Source organism: Megascapheus bottae, unplaced genomic scaffold (genome assembly GCF_031878675.1).
Source record: "Megascapheus bottae isolate mThoBot1 unplaced genomic scaffold, mThoBot2.hap1 HAP1_SCAFFOLD_40, whole genome shotgun sequence".
In the NCBI taxonomy this organism is placed as follows: domain Eukaryota; kingdom Metazoa; phylum Chordata; class Mammalia; order Rodentia; family Geomyidae; genus Megascapheus; species Megascapheus bottae.
The window spans coordinates 2,207,779-2,234,390 of NW_028327715.1; the positions used below are offsets into that span (position 1 = coordinate 2,207,779).

At 37.6% G+C, this 26,612-nt stretch overlaps 1 protein-coding gene across 1 annotated transcript in view; it reads right to left on the reverse strand.

Moving 5' to 3' along the window:
- The window catches only part of LOC150039320 (protein unc-80 homolog), a 99,593-nt gene that overhangs the window by 39,535 nt on the left and 33,446 nt on the right, over nucleotides 1–26,612 (reverse strand). Inside the window, 4 exon segments of the mRNA XM_090327823.1 lie at nucleotides 6,244–6,409; nucleotides 9,711–9,844; nucleotides 13,475–13,610; nucleotides 19,658–19,870. Coding sequence (XP_090183949.1) covers nucleotides 6,244–6,409; nucleotides 9,711–9,844; nucleotides 13,475–13,610; nucleotides 19,658–19,870 — 649 coding nt within the window.

Here is a 26,612-nt window from a genome sequence, read left to right on the forward strand (position 1 = left end):
GTTACATCCAAATTCTTTCCCCAATTTGTCCCTGAGGGGTATCCTCCATCCACCTGGAGGAGAGGCATTTCTGGACAGGAGCTTCCGCCAGTGCCCAGTCCCCAGGCCTGGTGAGCCAGGCAAGAGGCTGGGGTTCCCGTGGGGAAGGACTTGGTGCTTGTGCAGTGCCTTTCTTGGCACTGGGAACAGCTTGATTTCCTTCTGGCCCAGGGTTCACAAGCATGAGTGTGCTCTCACATCACCATCAAGTCTGTTAGTGCACTTACTGCTGACTTTCTTAGTAGATTCCATAGCACTGTCCACACCCCGACACTCAACCATCCCTTCATCTGCTGTTGGCTTTCCTGGTGAAATGGGACTTACATAGGATGCTGCAAGCTGCCAGAAAAACCCTTTCCTTTTGAAATGCTTCACGAAGAAATGAAAGACATGGAGAGATATTTCTCTCTCCAGCAGTCAGCAGTGAGTTCTGCCCTGCTCTCTAGAAAAGACAGGAAGGGACTTGTTTTCCCTGGGGAGCTGCATGTAAGCAAGTGTGTGGGCTGCTTCCATCTTAATGTACCTAGTGATGAGTCAGCCTGATAGTCTGTATGGACCAAGAAGATGGTGCTTTATTCAGCTTTAAGTGTTCTGGAAGAAACAGTCACGGGTGTAGGAACACAATCAGTTTTGAAGTCTAATTTTGGGGGGGACAATAAAAAGCTTCCTTATTTTCCATGTCATACATATATACCTTCCTTATTTTTCTTGAGTTGTCGATATCAACTTTATAAGAACAGAATAAGAAGAGTTTCCAGGGCTGACAATCCAATAATAGGAAGGGGCACGTTTTAGAAGTTTATCACCTAAAGAGATATCAAGATTCCTCACTAATTACTCAGGTCAAACTATTAATATTTTTTGAAATCCTGATCAAGAAGTTGCCATTTAAATTTCAGGTTTCACCTACAAGAGAGTAATATGGAACTATGATTTAACTTACACCACTATTTAAATTGTTAATTAAAAATGTATTTTCAATGCCATATAAAGGAGCCTAGAAGAATTTCTGGGGAACAATATGTTTAATCTCAGTTTGGTTTTGTGATTGACAGAGGCTAAAATTATCACTACCCAGTTGGTACAAGCTTCCTGAGCTCCATCATCTGGATAGAATTTCACATCTGGAAGGAATTCTTACAGCATGGTGTGATAAACTATACATTGTAATGCTGCATTTTAATTATAGTACAAAATTCACCCAACTATATTTTTTCAATATTATTTTAAGGCTTGAGACTTTATGATCCATCTGGAAATATGTTTGGAATAGAAAACATTACCATTTTAAATGATGGCTAAGCAATTTCTTGCCTATACGCAAAAAGAAGTAGAGAAAATGATTAAAGAGATAATTTCTAGATTTTCTCCTTGACAGAGGCATGCACTTATATTGGCTGGTTTTAGAAATTGCCTGGGATTTTGCTTATAAACATAGCAAAATGATCTGAAGTTGATAGGATCTGAAAGAGATCTTATTTGGGGAATTTGTTCTAATACCAAGAACAATTGGAGATAGAGCCATGAAAAAAAATAGAGATCAGAAATTACCATGCTGGTTATTTACAAGAGACACAATAGTTATAATACAGACTTGGTTTCACATGAAAATGTCAGCAAAATTATATGGCATTGAATTTTAGCCTTTAGCTCCATGACAAGAACTAGTATGAAAGGGAAATGAAATTATCTAAATTGGACAGCACATCTTTTAATTTCCTTTTTCTCTCACCCCACATTGGATCTATTATTAGGGTTGGCTCTGTAATTACAAATGTCACCTCTTCACTGGACTAACAGAAGTATAAAACCACTCCACTTTCTTCCACCCCCATAATCTAACTACATTGACTGCAAATACACCTCAGTTCACGTCTGTGGTCAAACCTATTTCTTGGTTGTCACCATACTGCCCTCTCTGTCCTCCTTTAAATGCTCCAAGATAATTTCTGCAACATAGTCTTATATGCAAAATTGCCTCTGGAATACATGGGGCTTCCCTGAGCCCTGGGTCTCCTTGGCTCCTTCACACCATGCTGATTTATCTGTCAAGTATCCAAACTTTCTCTGACTATGTCTCTTCCCACTCCAGATCAGGACTCCAATTCTAATTTGTTTTTCTTCATATTACTTATCTCCACTTGAAAGACTGACATTTCATGTAATTCACTGTCCATGACTCTTTGCTTTAACTAAAATAAAATGCACATGGGAACATTTTCTTGTGCATTGCTCTAGTCTGAGAACCTGTGAAAGTTCCTGTTCTATATTAGGCACTCAGTAGCTCTTGCATGGTGAGCCTAGATTTGGTGTCTGTATTTTGGAAGACTAGTGTTACTTTATCTTCAGAACAGGGGTAAAATGAATCGATAGAAATTAGAGATTTTAAGTGAATGTGCTTTAGTTCTAAGGATTAGTCCATGGCAGTTTTCTTTGGTAAATTCAGATTTATCTGCATATTGTTTATTTCAAGAGCTGACATTTTATTTTTTTAAAAAAAGCCAAAAGACCAAAAAAACAGATGTTATGATGCACACCTGTCATTCCAGCGAGGAGCCTGTGGGTAGTAAGAACATTGTTTCAGGCTGGCCATGGCAAACAATAAGATTTGAAAAACAACCTAAACCAAATGGGTGGGAGGTGTGATGCAAATGATACAGCGTTTGCCTAGCAAACACCGGCTGAGAGCTCAAATTCCATACCTTCAGAAAACAAAATAGAAATCATGAAAAATTTTAAGAAGTTGTAAAAATCCCCATTTGCAGGGTTTCATCGTCAGCATTGCCACATTGGCCGGAATAGTTGATATCAGCTTGATTAAGGGATACTTGGGAATCTGGGCAGATCCGTCTGCTGATTAAAGGCATTGTGTGACTGTATTCTCATTTTATGCATAGGATTAGTTTTTGGCTATATATTTTTGTTTTATTTATTTATTTAATATAATTATCTTTTATTTTTGAGATGGGGTTTCTTCCCTGAAACCTCTGCCCGTCTCCATCTCCGCAATTGCTGCAGTTAGAGATGTGTGCCACTGCACGTGGTTAATCTGGTATTTGTTCACTAAACAATATTCAAATAATCATAAGAATGAATACACATATGAATAATATGTGCTATCCCATACAGATATGCATGTATGTACATATATTCAAATAGCTATTCTATAAGGAGAAAAAAAGCACTGAATTAGCAGTACCTAAAAACTAATCATGCAATTTATTTATTTATATGTGGATCATGGGGCTTGAACTTGGCCTGGGCACTGTCCCTGAGTTCTTCAGCTCAAGGCTACCACCCCACCCTTGAGCCAAGCCCCACTTTATGTTTTCTAGAGGTTAATCGCAATTGGAGATAAGAGTCTCAGGTCCTTTTGTGTCTGGTCTGGCTTTGAACCTTGATCCTCAGATCTCAGCCTTCTGAGTAGTTAGGATTACAGGGGTGAGCCACCACAACTGCTGTGCAATTTATTTTTTATAAAACAGCATAACATTTATTTTGCTCAGATTTAATTATACTTGTATTTGGTATTCAATACCAGGTTATACCTGGTATTTGGTAGCTGTTTTATTCAATAATTAACATAATAATTTGAATGGGATAAAAAGATTGCCTTTTCTTAATTAAAATACCTTTGGGATATGTTTAAATGATGGAATACTTTAATAATGTTTAAAGATGGATACTTTTCTAAAGCATTGAACTCAAGATCTATGTTTTATCTTTTTTTCAGATAGGGTGTTAAACTTTTGCCTAAACCCAGTCTCAGACTTCACCTCTCCTAGCTATACCTTCCTTGTAGTGGGGATGACAGCCAAACACGCCATATCAGACTTATTTATTGGGATAGGTTCTTCTAACTCTTGTTCCAGGTTAGCTGCAAATCATAATCCTGCTGATATACATATCTCAAGGAGCTGAGGTTATAGATGTAAGCTATCTGCTCAGGCTTTGATACTTTTCAGTACTCAGAGGTGGTTTGTGATTTGGTTCATTATCTCCTCACAACACAGCCTCTGATTACCAGGAGTTTAATAGGCCACAATGATTATTTACCTTTAAAATGTGTGGCAGCATTCTGATCTGGGAACATTCCCAGACTCCCCAATGTCTATCTATTCTTTATAAGATTTTACATACTGTAATAGGTCCATTCTTCTGAAAACTACTTATTCATTATGCTAATCAAATGTATTTATTCATTATCTCTAGGATACTGGAAAATACTTCAATGCATAAAATCAGCTTTGTTTCCTTTAACAAATGAACAGATGCTATTTTTAACAAAATGCTTTATAAAGGCATTGAAGAGCAACAGAATTTTAAAAAGTAGAAAAATAGGGCCAGGACTTTAGCCTAGTGGTAGAGTGCTTGCCATGCATGCACGAAGGCCCGGGTTTGATTGCTCTGTACAATACACATAGCAAAAAGCCAGAAATGGTGCTGTGGCTCAAGTGGTAGAGCTCTACCTTGAAGAAAGCCCAAGGACAGTGCCCAGCCCCTGAGTTCAAGGCCTAGGACTGGCAAAAAAAGTAGAAAAATAAGATAGTAAAGTTAATGGTTCAGAGTAGTTTTTGAACAGCAATTGAAAACTCTGAAACTTGTTTGTACTTAGAATTCCCTATGTAAGTTCCAATTTATATATGCTCATTGTATAAAAACAATTAAGAATTACAAGAGTAAATTGTCATGCTTCTGCTATTCATAAGATACTAATATTATGTTTTACTTGGATTGCATTATCTAAGCATTGCAGTGTAGAAGGTATTAAACCTCATTTATATTTGTTTTCTTATCTCAATTTTTGACATGACCAGAATTGATTTTTATCTACAAGTTTTTTCCTTTTTTTCCATTAAAAAAGGACCCAGATTGGGAAGGGGAAGATTTCCGAAAAAGATTAGAAAGAATAGAATGAGTAATTTTTGTTTGGGGGGGGGAATGGGGCTTGAACTCTGGCCTGGGTGCTGTCCCTGAGCTTTTCAGTTTAAGGCTGCCACCCTACTCTTGAGCCACAGCCCCACTTCCTGTTTTCTAGTGATTAATTGGAAATAAGAGTCTCTCGGCTTTGTATTGGCCAGGCTGGCGTTGAACCATGATCCTCAGATCTCAGCCTCCTGAGTAGCTAGGATTACAGGCGTGAGCTACCATGCCTGGCTTAGAATGAGTAATTTCTATAATAACTTTCCTAGACATTCATTAGATATTCAAATAATGCACAACATATCCTTAGTGTTGACTAAACAAATAATATTCCTAGTCAACATTGTTAACCCAATTTGTAGGAAAAAAGCCACAGCCTAAAATGTGAGTCCCTTAGATGAGGCCACACAGAGTTACAGCAGCAACTCATTTTAATGTCATAGCTATTCCAAAGGTGAACACATTAGGAATTGGGAATGTCGTATAATCAGTGTTGTCTGCAATCACTAGATCCAGGTGGTACCATCATGATATCTTCTTTTGCTTGAGCCCCTGAATACTCAGAGCAGCAGTAGTAGCAGGTACAGATGGGGCCCCAGTACTTTAGGACCCCAAGAATGGAAGTAGTGGTGAGGGGTGGGAGCAAAGCTATGGACATGGTAATGGAAATATGAACATAACTATATAGACATAAAAACCTATGACTCTATAGACATAATGTTTTATTTCTTAAATTAATATGTTTCTATGACATACAAACCCTTAGCCTAGTTTTAATTAAGTTCTAAATACTAAGTCCCAGTGATTGTAATTAGAGATTCCCTCCTTGAACACTTGTTTGTTAAACTTGTCATTTAAAATATGACGTAAAAATAATAAAATAAAATAAAATAACAACAAAATCTCTACCTAATGAAGTCTCAAAGTTCTCCTACAAGAAGAAAATCTGAGCATAGTAATAAGAAAGTATTGTGTAAGAGATGAATTAGGAGTGTATGTTTTTTTTCTTTTCATTGGTAAAAAGTTACCAATGGCAAATAAAATAATGGCATCATAGATCAATAGGACAGGAAGAAATGCTGAGCTAGAATTAGAACCTGTGTCACTCTTGCTGCAAAATATAATCTCTAACTAGCATAGTTTCCTACCTCACCAAGAGGGTCAGTACTTCACAATTCCAACAGCATAGATACACCATTTTTTTTGTGTGTGTGGTTTAGAGCCCAGATCAAATATCCTATGAGAATCCTGATACATCTAGCCATCCTTTCTACTCTATACCTTTCTTTTCCTCCACACCTGTATCCGACTTGATGGTGTGGCTGCTGCTGTGGAGAGAATCTTTAGAGTCTTCATTTTCATCCAGGACCCCTGCAAAGCTGATCTTCCTCTCATATCTGTGCCTGTCCAACTCTGGATCCAACCGAAGTCTGCAGCTCTCCAAGTCCTGGAAACTCAGTGAGGAGGAGCATGTGAGTGCTAGCATCTCCTCTTACATTCCCCCCTGCCATTTTCTTGTGTGTCATGTCAGGTCTGTCTAGGTGGCCCAGGCCTAAATGGGTGATCCTCTTGTCTGACACTCATCAGTGCTGGGTTGATGGGCAAGTATCATCATGTCTAGCTCACTACATTGATCTCATGACTAACCTCCATCCTTTCTGAAGTATATACACTGCATTTAAACAGTCAACATTCTTTAGTCATTGATAATAATTTCAGACATTTCTGAATTGGAAAATGAAACCATAGCCAGCTTTTTCCTGTTTTTTTTCCTTATCCATTGTGGGGCTTGAACTCTGGACAGCGTTCCTGAACTCTTCAGCTCGAGGCTAGCACTCTACCACTTGAGTCACAGTGCTACTTATAGTTTTCTGGTGGTTCATTGGAGGTATGAGTGTCATGGACTTTAGTGCCAGGGCTGGCTTTGAACCTTGATCCTCAGATCTCCGCCTCCTGAGTAGCTAGGATTACAGGCACGAGCCACAGGCACCTGGCTCATTACATACTTTTATCTTACCAAAGCTTTGCCCTTGTCCCTAGCTTCTTCACTTTCTCTTTGTTCATAGTTTGGCTTCATCTTTGGTAGTTATCTGTTTAAGTGATCTTGTATGGGAATATTACATACTGTGGAATTGGTAGGAAATGATTCTTTCCCTAGAAGAAGTCAGATTCCTAAGATGGAAAATGGACAGACATAAATGATAAATTCCAATCCATAGAGTAAGAGCCAGAGCATAGGATCAGACTTGGGAGATTATAGTTTGGAGAATAAAAGTCCCCTCGAGATGTCTGTAACTTAAGCCCTGAAGTCTGAGAATCTGTTGCCTTACATTGCAGGTTTGATTAAAGCTAAGGACCTAATGGAGAGAAGGCTGACTTGTGGTGTGACCTAACTGGACCCTTAACAGTAGAGAGAATATGGTCAGAGGAAGTTGAGGTGCTGCTGCTGTTGCTTGTGAAAAATGGAAAAGGGACACTGAATCTGGGAGTAAGTGTGATGTCTGGAAGATGGGAAAAGGTCAAGGAAACAGATTCTTCTCTAGCATTTCAGGAAGAAATATAGCCTTATCAATACCTTCAGTTTAGTCTATAAAGACAGGCTTGACCCTGTGACCTCCAGATCCATAACATAATGTTTTCCTGTTATAACCAACTACATTTGTGGTACTTTGTTATAGCATAATTAGAAATGAATGCATAGAGTGATATTTTAGATAAGTACTAAGAATTACATAGCACTCTTTGATCAACAAGTGGGGAGAGCCAGTTCAGGTATAAGAAAGATCACATGCAAGGGTCAGAGGTCAAAATGGGATTATACACCGAGGGAATTTCTTACTCACTTATAGGAGGACCTATAACAGGGTCCATCTCTGATGATAAAGAAATGATCCCAGCTGGGTACGGTAGACCACGCCTGTAATCCTAGTTACTCAGGAGGCTGAGATCTGAGGATTGCAGTCCAAAGCCAGCCTGGGCACTAAATTTGGTGAGGCTCTTATCTCCAATTAACCACTAGAAAATCAGAGGTGGCACAGTGACTCAAGGGGTAGGGTGGTAGCCTTGAGCTGAAGAGCTCAGGGACAAGGCCCAGGCCTAGTTCAAGCCCTATAATCCCCCCTCCCCACCACACACACACACACACACACACACACACACACACACACACCATATATATATACATATATATATATATATGTATATATAATAGATAGGAGCTACCAGATCAGGTATTTGTCATACGAGAGTATATATGTTGTCTCTCATCTCCTTTGGTGTCCCTTGGTTATCTCATATTGTTATAGTATCTCACTTTGTTATTTGATATATTGAATTTATTCGTATTTGGATATTTGAAATTTGATAGGGAAGGGAAGGGGGGAAAACCAAGATGGGTGGGAGGTGTGGGGGGGAGGGAAATAGGTACCAAGACATGTGAAAGGGTATCAATGTATGTGAATTAATGTACCTTCTATCTGGCAAATATCATGTAACCCTTTTACTAATTACAATAAAAAAGAGTATATATGTCAAAATGCTTTGATTTGATTTTATAGACTAGGCTAAATATGATAATGGAAATGGCAATTCAGAAACTTAAAGGCCAAGGTGATAAATTTGAAGTCATGTAAGGGTAGTAGAAAGCATTTCCTTTCCTAATATCCAAATAGTACAGTTTCAGAGTCTAAATGTAGGTGTGCTTCTCTTAAAAACATGCACTTTACCCATAAAAAATTCTGATTTGGAAATATCTACTTTAAGTTTTAGGGTGTAAGGAAATGAACTTTCCAGAACACTGTAAAATCCAAGTCAGAGGTCCCGCTCTGCAAATCCAGAACACTGGTTCTGTTATCCAACCCCGGACACACCCGAGGTTTGAAATGCTCCCTGTTTCAAGCCAAGGCTGCTTTAGAAGGCTGGAGAGGTGAGAGAATGTAAAACAGGCTTAAAGTGATATACAAAGTTTGTTAGTGTCACAAATTATTTGGAAGAATGATCTAGGTCTTTTGTAACAGAGGGGCTTTGTTTGGTTCCTCAGCTCCAATTGGGTGTTACCATCTTTGATAAAAGGACTATTGAAACCTTGATTCCTAGAAGGGTCCTATAAGCCAAGGAAAATCCACCTGGTAACATTTCATATGCTCTGAAGACAACTGGTCCTTGTGTACTAATTATATTTATAGTTAAACAGATTGTACCTGGTAGAGAAATGAATGCTTTTATGCGCACATGAATGTGTTTGTATGTATTTATCTTTGTGGTCATATTTTTGCCTTTCCATAAACGATAAGAAATACTACATGAATAACACTAAGTTTGGCAATGTTTAGATACTAGGTATGGAAATCTTTTAGCACGTATTGACTCATGAGAATCACGTTTCTGGGCAAACTTATGAAGATTTAGCCAAAAAAGAAAAATCTGTTGGTGATTTCTGGAAACCTCTAGGCCATAGACTTCTCAGAGTTTACAGGATAAGGGATCCTAATGGCTCTTAGATATTTCCAGCATAACTGAAGGTAAGTAGTCAGCCATGGTATGTAGCTGGAGATGCTAACCTTATGGATTTTGAAGTCAATTTTGGAGTTATTACTTTTATAGAGAAAAGAGAATTCAATTTAATGCCTTGGTTAAAATTTTAAAATGTGATGCATTTAGCCATTGGGCATTTGAGGAAGGGGTCAGTTCTGGAAACCTAGCCACACATCTGGCCTTTCCATGTAGCCTTCATTGGTGCCTTCACTTACCATCAGAGGCTCAGTGCGAGGTCTGGGCAGGCAAGAAAAGGTCTCTCTCAGGAAGGTGGTAATTTCCAGGAGAAGCTGGCATGCTGCCATCTTCAACGCAAAGGGGCAGCCACATTTAGAGGGGTTCACCGTACCTAAGAATGAAAGAGTTCTTTCATCAGAAGACAAACTAATAACAAAGAGAGAGGCACAGTTTGATGGACCTTGCTATACACATGCAAAATCAAACAGAATATGAGACATTACCTACACAGGTTCAATGTATCTATTTCTTCTGTACAGCCTGAGCATCGCTACACTTCTCTTCTTCCACTTGGCAATTCTATAAGTGCTTCAGTACTGAAGCATCACATAAGCAGAACTAAATTATGCTTCTTAAAATCTCAAAGTACAGTATCAAAATGCAACTCCAACTAATTTAGAAAAACATTAAATGAAAATTAAAGTATCCTTACATTCAAGAAATGAACTATAATGGAACTATAATGATCATTTTAATTCACTTGAAGGGGGTATCGCACTTTGTGGGCTTTTATTTTTTTGCCAGTCCTGGGGCTTGGACTCAGGGCCTGAGCACTGTCCTTGGGCCTTCCTCAAGGCTAGAGCTCTACCACTTGAGCCACAGCAACATTTGGCCTTTTCTATGTATGTGATACCAAGGAATCGAATCCAGGTCTTTGTGCCTGCTAGGCAAACACTCTACCATGCTCCCGGCTCTGCACTTTGTGTTTTAAGGACAGTGAAATTGTTTCAATTCACATCTATTTGTGTTTGTGGAAAAGAGACCAGAGAAAAACCAGCTGCTCCATCAAAGGAAGATACTGCTATACAAGTATGCAAATGTTCTCTCAAACTAAAGGATACTGATCTTGGAATTTCTAAAATACCCCATCCATTATAAGGCAATTAGTGACTTCCACTCTGAAGACAAGTAATGGTCAAGGTAATACCAAAATGTTTTCAAAGTTCTTAGAATTAGTTATCAGATATATGTTGTCACAAACCAAGTAGAATATGCTAATCATGTATTGTTTAGAAAAAATTATAATTAAATAACCATAACAAAGAAAAGAAGTCCAGAGTCATGTTGTCTGTTTCTAACTAATGAAAGAAAAATACTTTTTTATTTTGTAAATTATTAAATAATCACAATAACATTACAGATCAACATTACTATAAATATCTCTAAAATGTATTATCCTAGGTGCTAAGCTATAATTGAATAGAGGATAGCATACTTCATGATTTCTGTCAACAAAGATAGAAATTGTGATCTTCTGAAAACAATCTAGTTGTTTCCTTCCTTAAACCATTGCTTTCTTTTCAGAAAAGTTGTCATTCACTAAGTCTGAGAGATAAGCTCCTGGAATTTCCAAACTGAAATTTGCTCACATCATATTGATTTAGTTTTTAAATTCTAGATGAGCTCTGTGATGGCTTGGAAATAAATCATACACATCAATCTTATATTCAATGCAGGCTATCTGGATTTAAAAATTGCATAGATGAACATAAGCTTTAAAAAATTAATCAAACACAGTATACACATTTGCATCAAATTCTGGATTTATCTTATTATTTCTGAAGTTATCATTCGGACTCTTCTTATCTGTCCTGTAGGCAGATGAGTTTGGACTTCATTCAGGTTTTATCATCTGGAATAGCTTGTTACTTTGAACAAGAATAGAGTTCTCCATGGCCCCAACAAAAAATCTGATATTTGCAAAGATGGGTAAATGCTACTTTTGTGGTTCAGAGGAGAGTGAATTTAATGTGGCAAATGAAGCTACACCCACACAATATTGTTTCTGCCCCCTCTGTTCTGAAGAACTGCGAGGAGATCTAGGGTAGTTTGGTCCTACCTTCTGGCTGTAGGGGTCTTATGGAAAAATTTCACTAAGTTTTGCTTTTCTGGAAAGTTCTCAGGTCTTCCTATGGGAAGTCATTATCAGATAGCCTAAACTATTCTCAGGGTTATCTTTCATCATTAGGTTGAACAATGACATGAATCTATCTATCTATCTATCTATCTATCTATCTATCTATCTATCATCTATCTATCTATTCTATCCCAGAGCTTAGACACTGTCTCTGATCTCATTTTTTTTTTGCTCAAAGTTAGCACTCTTTCACTTCAGCCATATCTTTACTTCTGGCTTTCTCTGTTGGTTAACTGGTGATAACAAAGTATAAAGTAATTCAGCAATGAAACTCACTATACGTTAAGTTGATTATGAACTATATCACCTGTGGAGGACGGGGGGGGGGTCAGAAGGGAAAAAACTGGGTGAAAATGAGGGAAGAGATGACACTGCTTAAAAAGAGATATACTCATTAACTGACCTACATAACTGCAAACTCTCTGTATATTACCTTTACAATATTCATTAATTAAGTGAAATGTAATTTCTTCCCCAGTTGTAGGGCTTGAACTCTGGGCCTGGGTGTGGTACCTGAGCTCTTCAGCTCAAGGCTACCACCCTACCCTTTGAGCTAGCATACCACTTCCGGTTTTCTAGTGGTTAAAGAGTCTCACAGACTTTAGTTCCTGGGATAGCTTTGAACTACAATCTCAGATCTCAAGCACTTGAGTAGCTAGGATTACAGGCATGAGCCACCATGCCCACCCAATTATTTTAAAATTTAAAATAGAGTTTTACTGACTTTCCTGCCTATGCTGGCTTCTAACCTCAGATCTCAGCCTTCTGAGTAGCTAGGATGACACTGGGTGAACCCTTAATGCTCAACTTTTTATTTTATTTAATTCTTAAAATTTGTTCTGATTTGATAAAGAGAAAAGTAATGGTGAAAATATTTTTTAAATTTTTGGTGTAGGAAGGAAGACCATTAGAGTTTTCTCTGATAATGACAGTCCTGTTCAATATTGCATTCTACCTTGCATTACTGCATGCATGTAGTAGATTTGGTATCAGCTAAGATTAACCTTGAAATATAAAGAATGGATATGAATTCTGAACCACCGGGGAAAAAGGAAATGGTAGAGCTGTCACCACAATTTAACATAGAAAGGTACTAATTCTGTTGCCTTAAATAAAGTTTCATATTCTATAAGAGGCAGTGGTACACACATATACAAGCTTATGTGGTACTGAGCACACACATGTACAAAATGGTGCTGACATGGGATGTGACAGCAGCCCCTTTGTCTCTATTCCTCTGAGATATGTCTGGTAAATACATAATGCCACACTTTAAGCAAGGTGACTATATTAATTACATGTTAAGATATTATACTATGCTTTGACTAGAGAATTCAATATTGTAGTCATTTCAAAAGCATCTCCTGTCTAAGTCATTTTCTTCCTGACTTTTTGCTTTTATATTTCCAAGAACAAAATAACAACACAAAACCTTTTTGGGGCTAATAGATTTTCACAGCTATGTTTGTTTGTTTGTTTTTTCCAGAGAGATTTTCTCAGAGAACCTAATATGAAGCTATGTATTCTAGCTTGAGTCAGAGGCTAAACTAAATGTTCAGATTTCCTGCAGCATTCTGCCCTGCCTATTTTCTCTTCTTGATTTTTACCTTCTCTTGGTGAGAGCTCTATGCATATGCTTTACATCCATGTGCAGGGAGAAGGGGTGAGGAGGGATGGCGTGTGTAGGGAGAAGGGGGAGTGGTGTGGAGAGTGGGGTAGACATGGGAAGGTGGCAAAAGTATGAGAAGAAAGAGAAGTATTAAGTGCTCCTAAAGCAGAGGTTCTTACAAGCAGGGGCTCTTGTAGTAAAGGGAGTCTCCTTACTGTCATCTAAAAAGTCTTCTTCCTCATCCTCCTTTCGTAGTTGCCTCTTGGTCTCCTCATCATAAATGAGGCCCAGTAGGTTAGCGGGGCTCTCACTCTCCCCATGACACAGCTCATTCAGTCTGATGCCAATGGCCTAACATGAAAGGGAAAGGAATAAAATAGCACCAGATAGGTTAGACTAAAAAAACAAGGCATTTGTATCCTGTACACATAAAGCCTAGGCTTCTTCTCTACACTAGGCTGTTGTTATTTCAATGAGTAACAGTGTGAGAGCCGAAGGTGGAAGGCACTCATGCTATTTCCTGGATCACTGAGTCTAAACACTTCTGTAAACTTGGAATGACACCTTTTTGTACTCCTAAAGAAGCTTTTCTGAAAGTATACCCAGTTACTCAAAGGGTACTAACTTTACAGGTCTCAAAGAAGGGAGATTAGTTATTTTTAATGGGAGGATTTTACTGCAGTGAAAAAAGAATGGGAAGGAACTGTTCCTCAGAGTGAGTCTGACTGTGCTATTCTGTAAGAATGTCAGTGTCATGCTAATGAACTTGGAAGTTGCCAAGACTTCTGGTACTGCCTCCTTATTTATATCTACCAGGATGTTTGCAGTAATTATTGGGCTTTGATAGACTTTGTTCCTCTTGTCAGGGTATTCTATGAAATATTTTTTAAAGTTCATTTTATTTCTTTTTAGAAGAATATCTCACCCCACATTAGAAATATGACTTTTAATAATACATTGTCAAGATTACCTTTTAAATGCTACTTATAAAATTGATACCTTTGTTGTTTATTCCTCTGAGTCATCATGTACTGTTCAGTGATTTTGCAAAATGTTTCTAGAAGAAGAAACAAGCAAACAAAAAAGAAACCTCTAACTCCATCTAGTTCCTTTTAGATAGGTTCAGCAACAATGGAAGAGACATAGGCCTAGTAGAGTCTGCAAAAAGCCAAACTGAGCAATGAATTGCATCTAACAGTTTGATTCTCTATGTTTAATAACAACAGATTTCAATTAATTTTGTTTTTCTCTTCCTAGGTCATATTCATTGAATTTTTAGGAAACTTATTGAATTCTGAGCATGTAAGAAGTACACATACATATGTATAGATGTGAAAATACATCTCTATACAGCCTGTTTGTAATTGTGGGACTGTTTACAGTGGGAAAGAATGTTAGAGGACAAACAATACTGAAATGTGCTACATCTGTGAATTAAGATAGTAAAATGGACTGCACTGAAAGTTGTGGGTTAATGGAGGGGAAGTAGTACGGATGGGGAAAGTGAGAGAGCAACAATGGAATGATTTTGCCCAAATACTGTATATTCAATTGTGAAATACCATGGCACGATATTTTTGAGTAATTAAGACAATGAATGCCAGTAATGAAAAATAGATCATTTTTGGTGTCACTAGTGAAAATATGTATAAGAGAATCCATGTACATGTATGAAAATGGGACCTCGAGGCTTGCTGAAATTGGTTTGAGAAGTGTAGGATGGAATGAGGGAGACTGACCCAAAGGGTCAGTTTACTCAAGGTACATTCTAGGCATAGATGGACATGTCAAAGTGGAATCCCCTTGTATCACTAATTGATGCTAATAAAAATGCAAAATGATGAGAGAGAAATTAGCCATCTATTAGAAACAAACAAGTATCCACTACTGAATATTCAAATTATATCTAGAATTCTTGGTGGGGGGAAACAGTATCTAAATTTCTTAGAAATCTGAGAACAAATCTGCTTAAACTCTGGAATTACCTGAAAGATACAAATCAAGAAGCAAAAAAATCTTATTAATGAAGAAGTACTATAAAAATGTATCATAGAGAGGCTGGGAGTGCTTGCCTAGCATTCACGAAGCCCTGGGCTCAATTCCTTGGTAACAACAGACACAGAAAAAGCCAGAAATGATGCTGTGGCTTAAGTGCTGTAGAGTGCTAGTCTTGAGCAAAATGTGCTAAGTTCAAGCCCCAGGACTGGCAAAAAACAAAACAAAACAAAAGGAATCATAGGACTCTAAGAGTTAGCTGCTAACTTGAGAAATTTTAAGTAAAATGAACAAAATCATTACTGCTACAGGCCTTGTCCTGGGGACAAAACATTGTAACTAAGTCTGGGGTAAAGTCAACCAACTGCATGGTAAGATCCAAAGGGAAAGTTCTCTGTATTGAATTTTCTGGGATACTAAAATTTACAGTTTACAAAACTTAAAGGATTCTTAGATAGTGAACTTGTCTTAGCATCAAATGTCAAAATAATGATTTAGCCTAGCACTGGTGGCTCACATCAGTCATCCTAGCTGCTGTGGAAGTTGAGATTTGAGTATTGTACTACAAAGCCAGCCCAAGCAGAAAAAGGCTCAGTCTTTGATACTTTGATAGCCTGAAGTAGAGTTGTGGTTCAAGTGCTAGAGTGCTAGCTTTGAGCAAAAGAACTCAGGAACAGTATCCAGGTCTCAAGTTCAAGCCCTAGGATGGACAAAATAATAAGAATAAGAATTTAGACCTCTATGTCTCATACATTGCAAGAAAAATGCTGTGAGGATACATTGGTCCTTTTGTCTGTCATTCATCAAATATTTATAAAGTAAACTACTTTGTAAGTTATTTCAAACACAGGACTAAATAAATTGCTACAGTTTAGTAGTGTTTTGGTTAAAGGTACCATTATAGATTATTAAATCCACTTAAAAGGGATCACTGGCAAACAGCAAGGCTGAGGGACTTCCTGAAGACTGTAAATGGATTCAAGCACATGGTGTCTAACTACATCTGAGGTCCATTCTCTCAGTGAGCACAAAGTCTACTGGTGAGGTAGGTGCATATCAAAACAGCACATTAAGAGACTGTAACAATTGGCCAACTTAAAAACTAGACTAAACTTGGCTCAAAGACTCATAGAATGTCTTCTAGCTATAGACTTGGAGAAATAGTGCTAATGGAGAGTAAGAAGTGCATGTGATATTCCCTGGAGGGTCCTAAAAGATCTGCATTTGAGGGACCCTGTATGTCCAGGGATGGATGGCTCCCTTAATGTAAGAAACAATAATGGGCAGCAAGGGTGGCAAGGCAGACTAGAACTGAGCAGACTGTTCATTTGAGAAACATTTTACTATCTGCCAAGAAGGCAGGGACAAGCCATGTAGCTGTCTTTAAGAAAAATTAATGTAATAAACTATTATTATCAAACACATGGTAGGTATAAAGACAAATATGCTTCTGGTTCATAAGCTCATTTGACTTCATCATTCATAATCTTGTAATGCTCTGAGCAATGGTTGCAGAGTAGACAAAGATATCAGGTTAAAGCAATTTGTATTCTAAAAAAATAATTAATTAATTGCTGTTCCGGGACTTGAACTCACGGCCTAGGTGTTGACTCTGCTCAAGGTTAGTACTCTACCCCTTGAGCCACAGGGACCATTTCTGGATTTTTTTTGTGAGCAGTTTATTGGAGGTAAGACTCTCACAGATGCTTCTGCCTACGCTGGCTTTGAACTAGAATCCTCAGATCTCAGCCTTCTGAGTAGCTAAGATTAGAGGTGAAAGCAATTAGCACCAAGCACAATTTGGGTCTTAACTTGAGGGCCACTGCTGCATTTTAAGCATGTAAGAAACCCACATCCTGATTTGTGGTTTAGCTGAATCACTGCCAACAGTCTGGAGAAGGAACTGGAGAGGGCAATTCTGAAGGCTGAGAGACATTCTATTTTGGAAGGGCTGTGTCACAAAAAGATCATCTTCCTGGCAGTGCACAGGATAGACAGACAATGGCAGGCTGTGAGGATAAGAATACACTGGAAAATAATCATCCATATGCAAAGTCAAAGTTCTGACCTATGGGACTCTATGACATGGAAGTAATAGAATCACTTAGGATAGGAGAGTCAGAATATGCTCAAAAGCTGCTCTATTATATGGTTGTGGTACCAGTAATGAGATTAGAAGGCTTAGGGAGGGTTGCAGGTAGACTATTCATTTGGGAAAAGGGACTTTATTCTGATCAGATTTTAGGATATTTTTAAGTGAATGCTTCTGATGCAAGCTTGGGGTCTGAACAGTGTTATAGTTAGAGAAGTCTGTACTGCTGGAAACAGGAAAATACAGGGACCATGAAACACTGGGTGAATTATACAGGAGGAACTTAAAAGTGATCTTTGAGGATGGCTACACTTACAGAAAGGAAGGAGACACAGATTCAATGAAGCAGAGGACAGGATTCAGAGACTCCTGTGTATATTCTCATGGAAAATAAACTAGCAAGACAGTGAGAAGTATCATATCTGTGAAGATGTCCCAAAGTATTTATCCTGGAGATATTTGTTCAGACATTCCCTTGGTCAAAACCTTCCTCACACATCTGAACCCTCTAAAAGTTCAGCACTTGATGGTTTCCCCTCCTGAGAGTCCTATGGGATTGGCAATTGGGAGTGTTATTTCAGAGAAACCAGGCCGTAAAAACACTCTTTGAATGAGGTAGGTACTGAAGGAATGTCAGAACTTCTCTGCACAAGGAAGAAGTTGGCCAGCTTTATATAAAAATCCAGTCTTGTCCTCAAACTCACAACACTGCAGGAAATCAAAATGGATCAGACTTCAGAAAATGAAAAGGAAGAGGATAAATTACAGCTATTCCAGGGAGCAGGCTTTCAAAAACAAAGGATCACCAGAGATTTATCTCTCCTGTGCCTAGTAGGTTGAATAACAGATAAGCTTAAATTTCACAACCCCTACCTATCTTACTTCTTGATTGATTTACTATATTTGGGATGGGGACTTGCTATGTAGCTCAGATTGTCCCCATACTCTCAACCCTCCAGTGTCAGCCTTCTGGATGTTAGAATTAAGTGGAGTGCACAACCACATCCAGCATCATCTGTCACATTTACTATTAAGGGAAAGAAGGATCCTCCCAAGGGAAACTTCTTCAAATGAAGAAATTAGAATACTAGTTATTCATAACTAATTACCACCTCTGCCTGAGAAATAATAGGAGTCAAAACACCATTAACCTTACAAGAATTGAAAAACAGTTACTGTCTCCAATTTTCCCAAGAGAGGATGTGTTCCAAATGATATAATATTTTGCCGAAAATTGGATGGCTTTTTGCTAACATACGGCTGAGTCATTTGGGATAGAAAATGAAAGGAGTTGGAGATAAAAACAACTTTCCCTGGCTCTCTAACATTTGGTAATCTAAATTTTCCATTCTATTGTCAATACTTTAGGGATAGAAAATCTGCTCTCTCTGGTCAAAGGTCATCTCTGATGTTAGCATAATGGTCCAATGGCATCCATGATATTAGAAAACATCACTCACTATTTTAGCCATAAGAATAATAAAAGTAGACCATAGTCTGAGTTTTCCAAATATGTTTAGTAGGAAAACTTGGGATCAGAGAAGTGACTGGTTGTAATTTTTGAGATTTATGAGTCTTGGGATGGGGTAAGGCTTGGTGAGAGATTCCTGCACAGTTGATTGGAAGAGGTGTACAGAATGAAATGAACACATCCAAGTCTCCATGTACTTTCCTCATAATCTTCCCATTTCTGTCTCTACCATCTTATTACAGAGTAATGATATAAGGATATTCTTTACGAATTAGTTAAAAGAGACCATCTTTGAAGAATGGGATTAGGGATACATCCCCCTTCCCACTATCCATTTCAACCTCGAATTATGTTTCTTTTCTTAATCCTATGTTGTGTCTGCTATGATGGATGCTTCTAAGATTTCAGATATTCGCAAGGCAAATTTAGGAGAGAAATTTGAGAGAAAAAATTATTTTCTTAGAAAATTAAAAAAGCCAAAACCAGGATATAAACATTTAACGATTATAACAAATATTTTTTTCAAAAAGCCGATTCTAAAGATAGCAATAAAGAAGCAAGGCTTTGAAATCCAACATGGGGATAGAGTATTGGAGACTCCTATTTTCTAGATACATAAATTTTGGCAAGCCACTTGACGAGTATAAAACTTCCATCTTTTTAATAGTTAAGTAATAGTAGTATATAAATTGAATAAACTTCTAAAGCAGTAAGGTCACTGCCTCAAACAAAGCAGCTATCTAATAAATTGTATTCAAGAAAAGAAAATTAAAAACAATCCCAAACGTCTCTACTATCCCCAAATGCTCTAAGGGTCATAGGAGAAGGTCAAATGCTCACGTCTCCCCACTGGTAGAAGAGTTTGGCAGCATTCCACTGCAGCTTCTGGTTCCGCTTATTGCCGACAATGGGAGAGCGTCCTCGGGAAAGGCCTTTCTTGGTAATGTTTACATGATGTCCTTTCATCCACTCTGGCCAGTTGCCACGGTTACAGCGGTGAACAAACCGAGCACACTCCAGGAACAAGGCTGCTCTGGCCACCACAGGCGCTTCCTGAGTGAGATTCATAAGGGAAGAAGCACCAAGGATTCAGAAAATGTATGTTTAAATTGGCCTAGGGGGACATTACTGTCCCATTTTTGCATTCCAATTAGCCTTTACAGTCTGTGTTGACTGAGCCATGTTTCCCAGGGTGGTGACAGCACTGTAGTGGGAAAACTGGAAAGTGAAATGATCAAGTCAAACGTGGATATTGAATAACAAACGAGACACTTGAAGTTAGTCACTGAGGTTTCTGAGAGTCTTCTTAGGAGTCTTAAGTCATTACATGCTCCTGTTTTGTATATTTTAGAGCAAGTAGGATTTGAATGTGAACACAAAGAAGCCAGGCTTTTAAATATGCAGTGTGTGTGTGTGTGTGTGTGTGTGTGTGTGTGTGTGTGTGTGCGTGTGTGTGTGTGTTTGTGCCAGTAAGTGGGGCTTAAATTCTGGGCCTTAGTTAAAATATTTTTAAATTACATTTCAGTAGTGGAACAATGGAGGTGTCACCTAACAAAGCAGTTTATGAACACTGCATCTTGATTAGCGTTAACCCTTCAATGTTCTTCTCTTTCACCCACCCCATCATAAGAACCTTCCTTCCTGTTTAGATTTTTTTAAACCAAATTTGTAATGTTACTACTTGAGCCACATCTGTATTTCTAAGCCTCTGGGTTGGTTGATTAGAGAAAAGAGCCTCTCAGATTTTTCTGCCCTAGATGACTTTGAGCCAGCTTTACCAGATTTCAGCCTCCCAAAATAATTATAATTACAGGTGTAAGCTACTGGTAGCTGGCCAATATGAAGCATTTTTGAACCTAAAATATAAAATGAAGTAATCAAATATTCAATTTCTGGAACTAGTCTTGTTTTACTATGTTGAGCTGCTGGGCCAACAATTGTTTGTTAGCTATGACCCATGATATGACACATGACTCCAGCAGGGAAAATTTCCTTCTACTCATTTTGATAAACAAGAAACATGAAATTTCCTCAGGAAAATAAGATACGCTTGTCAAGATGTGGTTGAAAAGAAAAAAACAGCTTTTCATTGATACTTAACAATAAAAATGACATGTTCTATTAAACTTTATAAAATTTAAAGTAATAAGGAGGGAAGAAGAGGAAGGAAGGAAAGAAAGGAAGAAAACAAGGGAAAGAAGGTAGGACAGAAGAAAGGAAGGAAGGAAGAAGGAAATTTCCCATGAAAAAGTTAATAGTTCATTAGAAAAATACATATAAAGCTTTACGATATATGTGGATTTGTGCCACTGTTTTAAACCACAACATTACTCATCACCTGGGGGTTCTTTTTTATTGTTGTGATAATGTATAGAGGGGTTACAGTTACATTCATCAGGTGGTAGGTGCATTATTTCTCACACATTGATACTCCTCATGTTTTTGTCCCCATTTCCCTCCTCCTACCCCTCCCAATCATCTTTTTCCCCTCCTTTCCTTTCCTATTTCAAATAAACAAATAAATGTATATACAATATACTTGTAACAAAGTCAGATACAGTAACAATGAGATTAACCATCTGTGGATTCTTTAATAGCCCTAGATTTCACAGTAACAAAACATATTAATCATTTCAAACAATTATACTCTAAACACTTCTTTTATCCATGATGCTAAAATAGGGATTAGTGCATAGAAAGACTTATGCATCAATTAACTTTTGTAAGTTATAATATATAACTATGACCTAGAAATAATATCCTATTTTAAGATTTAAAAAGTGAGGTATAATTTTCCCCCATCATATAAATGAGAAAGGAAACATATAGAATCCAATGTGTTCTTTGTGTTCATACCTATGTTAGCTGCCTCTTCAGTATCTATATTTTCATAATTCTATAAACCATTGTAAAAGATGATTTCCAGTATGTAAATACTATGGGAATGGTTAACAATGCTCAAGAAGTACTCATTATCTTACAAATGTAACTGTAACCCCTCTATATATTACTCTGACAACAAAATTTTAAAAAATTAGGACATCTGTCCTATACAGTAGTTTCAAAAAGCTACAGGCTTTTTGATTCCTGATTCTCAAATTCTACGATCAGTTCTATCACCTCAGTTCTACCATGAGTAAAGATACTCAGGCTTTGTGATTTGGTTCCTCTTCTATAATCCAGTTATATCAAGCTAGTTGCAGTATCCCTAATGCTTTCATCTAAAAGTCCCTCTTTATGATTCAGGAGAGTTTGGTAACTCTATCACAACTCTTAGAAGCCTTGCTTCCTCTTTTACTCTTCAGGGAGAGCTGATCACTTTATAGTTTTGAGTACTACAGCATCTCAGATTGAATGGTTCAAGCAATTTAGCCCAATAGACATATCCTTATTGTCTTTTTCCTTAATACAGCTATCAAGAATTTTAATGAGAAATATAGTTATGTAGGGAATTCATTTCACATAGCATATTACACAGTGCTATAACATAAAAGTAATCTACATGAAAGGGCAGAGTACAAGATAAATAGTAGTGATTAGTTATGGGATTCTCTTGTTCACATAAGATTTATCCTATCATTCATGTGTGTGGGAGGTAGGACAAAACTTAGAAGAAGGTCACAAGACTAGTAAATTGTACACTGCAAAAACTTAGATGACTTTCTACATCAAACTCACAAATACTGGGGTGCCTTTCTATATTGTCTAAATATATACATTTTCTTATTCTAGATACTTATTTCACTAAGTATGTCAGATATGCTAATCTGTGTCTGGGAAAAGTCTGGGACATCTGTCTCTAATACCAAATACCAGTCTAGGGGCAAGGCAAGCCATGCAAATATATTTTTAGCTTGTCAAAATATGACACATTCCCAATATGAAGCACCACAGAAAAATAGCATTACAAGTGTTTGTGAATATAATGTAACCTTTCTATTAATTACAATAAAAATGTATTAAAAAAGAAAAATAGCATTATGATGTGAACTTTGATGACTATGAGATCAATAAAGGTGAAACCAGACATTGATCAGATGTGAGAGGCATCTGTTCAACCTTTGCATGGCCCCTGTGAAGTGCCAATTGAGAGGATGAACAATAGATGGATAACTAAGTGCTAAGGAACTCAGAGTCATTTTCTGAGTTCTTGTAAAAACATTAAATGATACCAGCCTAGAATTGTTGGCCCTGGAAATTCAAACTTACTTTAGAAATGAAACTGAGATCACTATAAAAATGTTTTCTAACAATTACATATCCTAATATTGAGAGTAAGGTGGGTTATACCTGATGTATTTGATTCATCATCAAACCCAATGTCATCCAGAAATGCCACTGCTTATGCATTAGTAATGATAACATACATCATTCAAACACTGACTTTGTATAATAATCTTCATGGTGTTGGGTAGATGGAGGGCAGACTTGGGAATTCTATATTCAAGGGGTCAGAGCATGAGACCAGGACATTGTGCTTTGCAGAGTATTGCACAGGAAATTGGAGGAAAATTTGAGATACAGAGTGTAAGGTTTGAAGAAAGGAGATCTCCACATGGTTATTTAGGCAGTAGAGAGTTTAATTAGATGGAACTGCCCACCTGCATGAGATGGAGGTGAGCAGAGTGGGGTGGACTTACATAAGGGAGAAAGGTTTTATAAGGAGAGGACCTGGAGGAGATGTGACCGCAGCTGATGTAGAAGGGACCTCAGAGGTTGAGGAAGTCACCTCTGAGCTTGGAGAACCCTCCATTGCCCTCAAGTAAGCCAGTTCCCTGGGTTACTGGTGGTGGTCAGGGACTTCTAGAGAGGGCCACATGTTCTGGGGGAGGGAGGGGTATTCTTCTCTGGCAGACACCTAACACAGAGGTAAAGATACTTAGCAACCAGAACTAAATGGTAATGACTGTGACACATGATGCTATGAGTTCACCTCAAAGTGTAGTTTGGGCAGTGTTCATTAGAGAGAAAGGGCTATAGAATACCTGAAATAAAGGATTCTTCCTCCACACAAAAGAAGTCAACTTTTCGTCTACTGATGGCGCTTACCTCTTATGGTTCAATCTGCAGAAGCAGCAAAAGATGGAGGCATGACATAATGGATAGGGATGGATTCACATCACAGAGAAAAACAGCACAAATGGAGAAAATGAATCAGAAGAATGCTGCATGGGTGAAAAGAATCACAGAGAATCAGAGTCACAGTCACAAAGTACATTGAAACAAAATATGACATCCCTGGCATACCAAAGAATGTGATGCTGGTAGCCCTGAAAGAAAAGCAGAAATATTAAAATGTCTTCTTTCATGTTCATGTTGTCTTCACAGATAACATTTTTAGGTATTATAATAACCTGGAATTTCTCCTATTTTGTCACATCTTAACTTTATCATTTCCAGACAAGCAAAAATACATTTTAATCAGGAATTCAAAATATTAAGCTGAGCGAAGTTTTTTTCCCTAAAATTAAGAGTCAATGCACTGGGAATGTGGCCTAGTAGTAGAGTGCTTGCCTAGCATGCATGAAGCCCTGGGTTCAATTCCTCCATACCACATACACAGAAAATACCAGAAGTGGTGCTGTGAATAAAGTGGTAGAGCGCTAGCCTTGAGAAAGCCCAAGGTCAATGCCCAGTCACAGAGTTATAGTTCCAGGACTGGCAAAAAATAAAATAAAATAGTCAAAACTACTGGAATATCAGAAATTTTGTATGTATCATCTTTTATAAAGTGTATCTCTGTGGTGGTTACAAGAAGTCATTACTATGTAATTACATTATGATGCAATCTGGATTTCTCCAACATTTTGCAATTAGAAAATGTCAAGTATCCAGCTTCTTTCTATTATTTCCTTTGCCATTTTCCTTGAACTTTAGAAGATGGTTACAATATTGAAAGTTTCCTTTATGAAAGTGAAGCAGAGAACTCAGATACTAATTCAACATCTGTGCTTTTTTTCTGCCCAGGAACCTAGAAAATATTATTACCAAGATACCATGGATAATTGAAGGGTGTACAATACATTCTTTTCCCTGACGTATCCTAGGAAGCTTATTTTGTGAGAAGGAACCTTGACGCACAGCTTGTATAATATTGGACTGGAATAGACTTTTTAAAGTCTGAATATTTTATGTTGGTCCTTGGGGAATTACATAGTATTTTATTGTCTGACAATAAAATGTGTGCTGGTACATGATATCTGGTTATTTAAAAACCAATGAGAATAAGCAGCTATTATGGGTCTCAGAATGGATTGGAACCTTCTTTGCTAGAGAGCAGACGCTTGTGAGTCAGTATGTTATATTGGGCTTGCACTGAATTCTCTGCCTGACTGAAACCATTAAGTGACAGATTCCAAGCTGACAGGCTATCTCTGTCTCTGCCCATTTTTACAAGTAGTTGTGGGCAGGTTAGAAGAAGTATTATTACTTAGTACATTGTCATTTTGCTATTGAGATCATGGTGATAATGAGGGTATTTTAAAAAATGAAGTATTCTTTTTCTGACAGTATGATGGATTCAATATAAAGACAAACTTCTGCTGGTATGGAACACCTAAAAATGTTGGGTAAAATAGCTCCTAAGGTGAGATAAAAAGTGTCTGAAGAGCAGAAAGGAGGAAAAAGTGAAGTGAAGGTGGGGTGAGGATGCGCTAAGCACAGAAATATTTGTCTTAATGATTTCTGCTAACTATCCAGAGACAAGAACACTGGGTTTTTCAAGCGCAAGCAGCTGAGAGTTCAAGTCAATCTTTTGGTAAGGATAGGATCATAGCCAACAGCCACTCTCAATAGATAAATAAGAAAACTAATCTGCTCCACAGAAGCTGACTAAGCTTCCGTCTTGGAAGAACGTAAGAGGTGGGAGTAGAGAGAAGGAAAAATCCCTGGATGAAAATTCCTAGCCCAAACCTCAATTTCACCTACAAGTTTGGGACAAAGAATGCACACAAGAATTACAGTGGTAGGTACAGTAGAAAAGAGACAAAATAAAATGGATGAAATATTGGAGAAAATTGCTTAGAATGTAATATAGATAACAAGATGAGCACTATAAACTGTGATGTATATACATCTTCAACTTCTAAAAGGAAAGCCTAGATAAAATGCAAAAGATAATACCAAAACAGCAGCTGAGAATTTCTGAATAGATACATCAGGATAACTATAAGAATTAGGTGCTCATTAGAATACAAAACAGGAAAACATGTGTGAAACTCCAAACTATCAATAATGAAAAGATGCTATGAAAGGCCACTAGGGTGGGGTAAGAGATTACTAAGGAATATTAAACAATCCAGAAAAGAAAAGGACAATATCCTTGAAATAATACAAATAAAATGTCAGTTTCTAATTCTAATTCCAGCAAATCCATCTTCAAGTGGAGGTCAAAATAAAGATTTTTTTTAACTAGGTGCTGCTGTAATTTCTATTTAGGAAGCTGAAATTGGTTTGAGGTCAACCAGGGCAGAAAAGTCTGTAAAACTCCATCTCTGAAATTAATCAGCAAGATGTGTGGCTGGAGGTATGACTCAAGTGAGAGTGCCAGCCAAGCAAGCAAAGAAGTAAATGCAAGGCCTTGAGTTTAAACCCCGGTGCTAACTCTCCCAAAATTAAATTAAAAAATTTAAAAGGCAGTTTCAAGAAAACTAGTTAAAAAAGCTATTCCAACTGATCTTCACCAAAAAGTCTCTCTCTCTCTACATATATACATTCCTCTTTTTCTATATTTACATACATATGTATATATACACACATTATACACATATATACATACATATACATTCCTATCTAT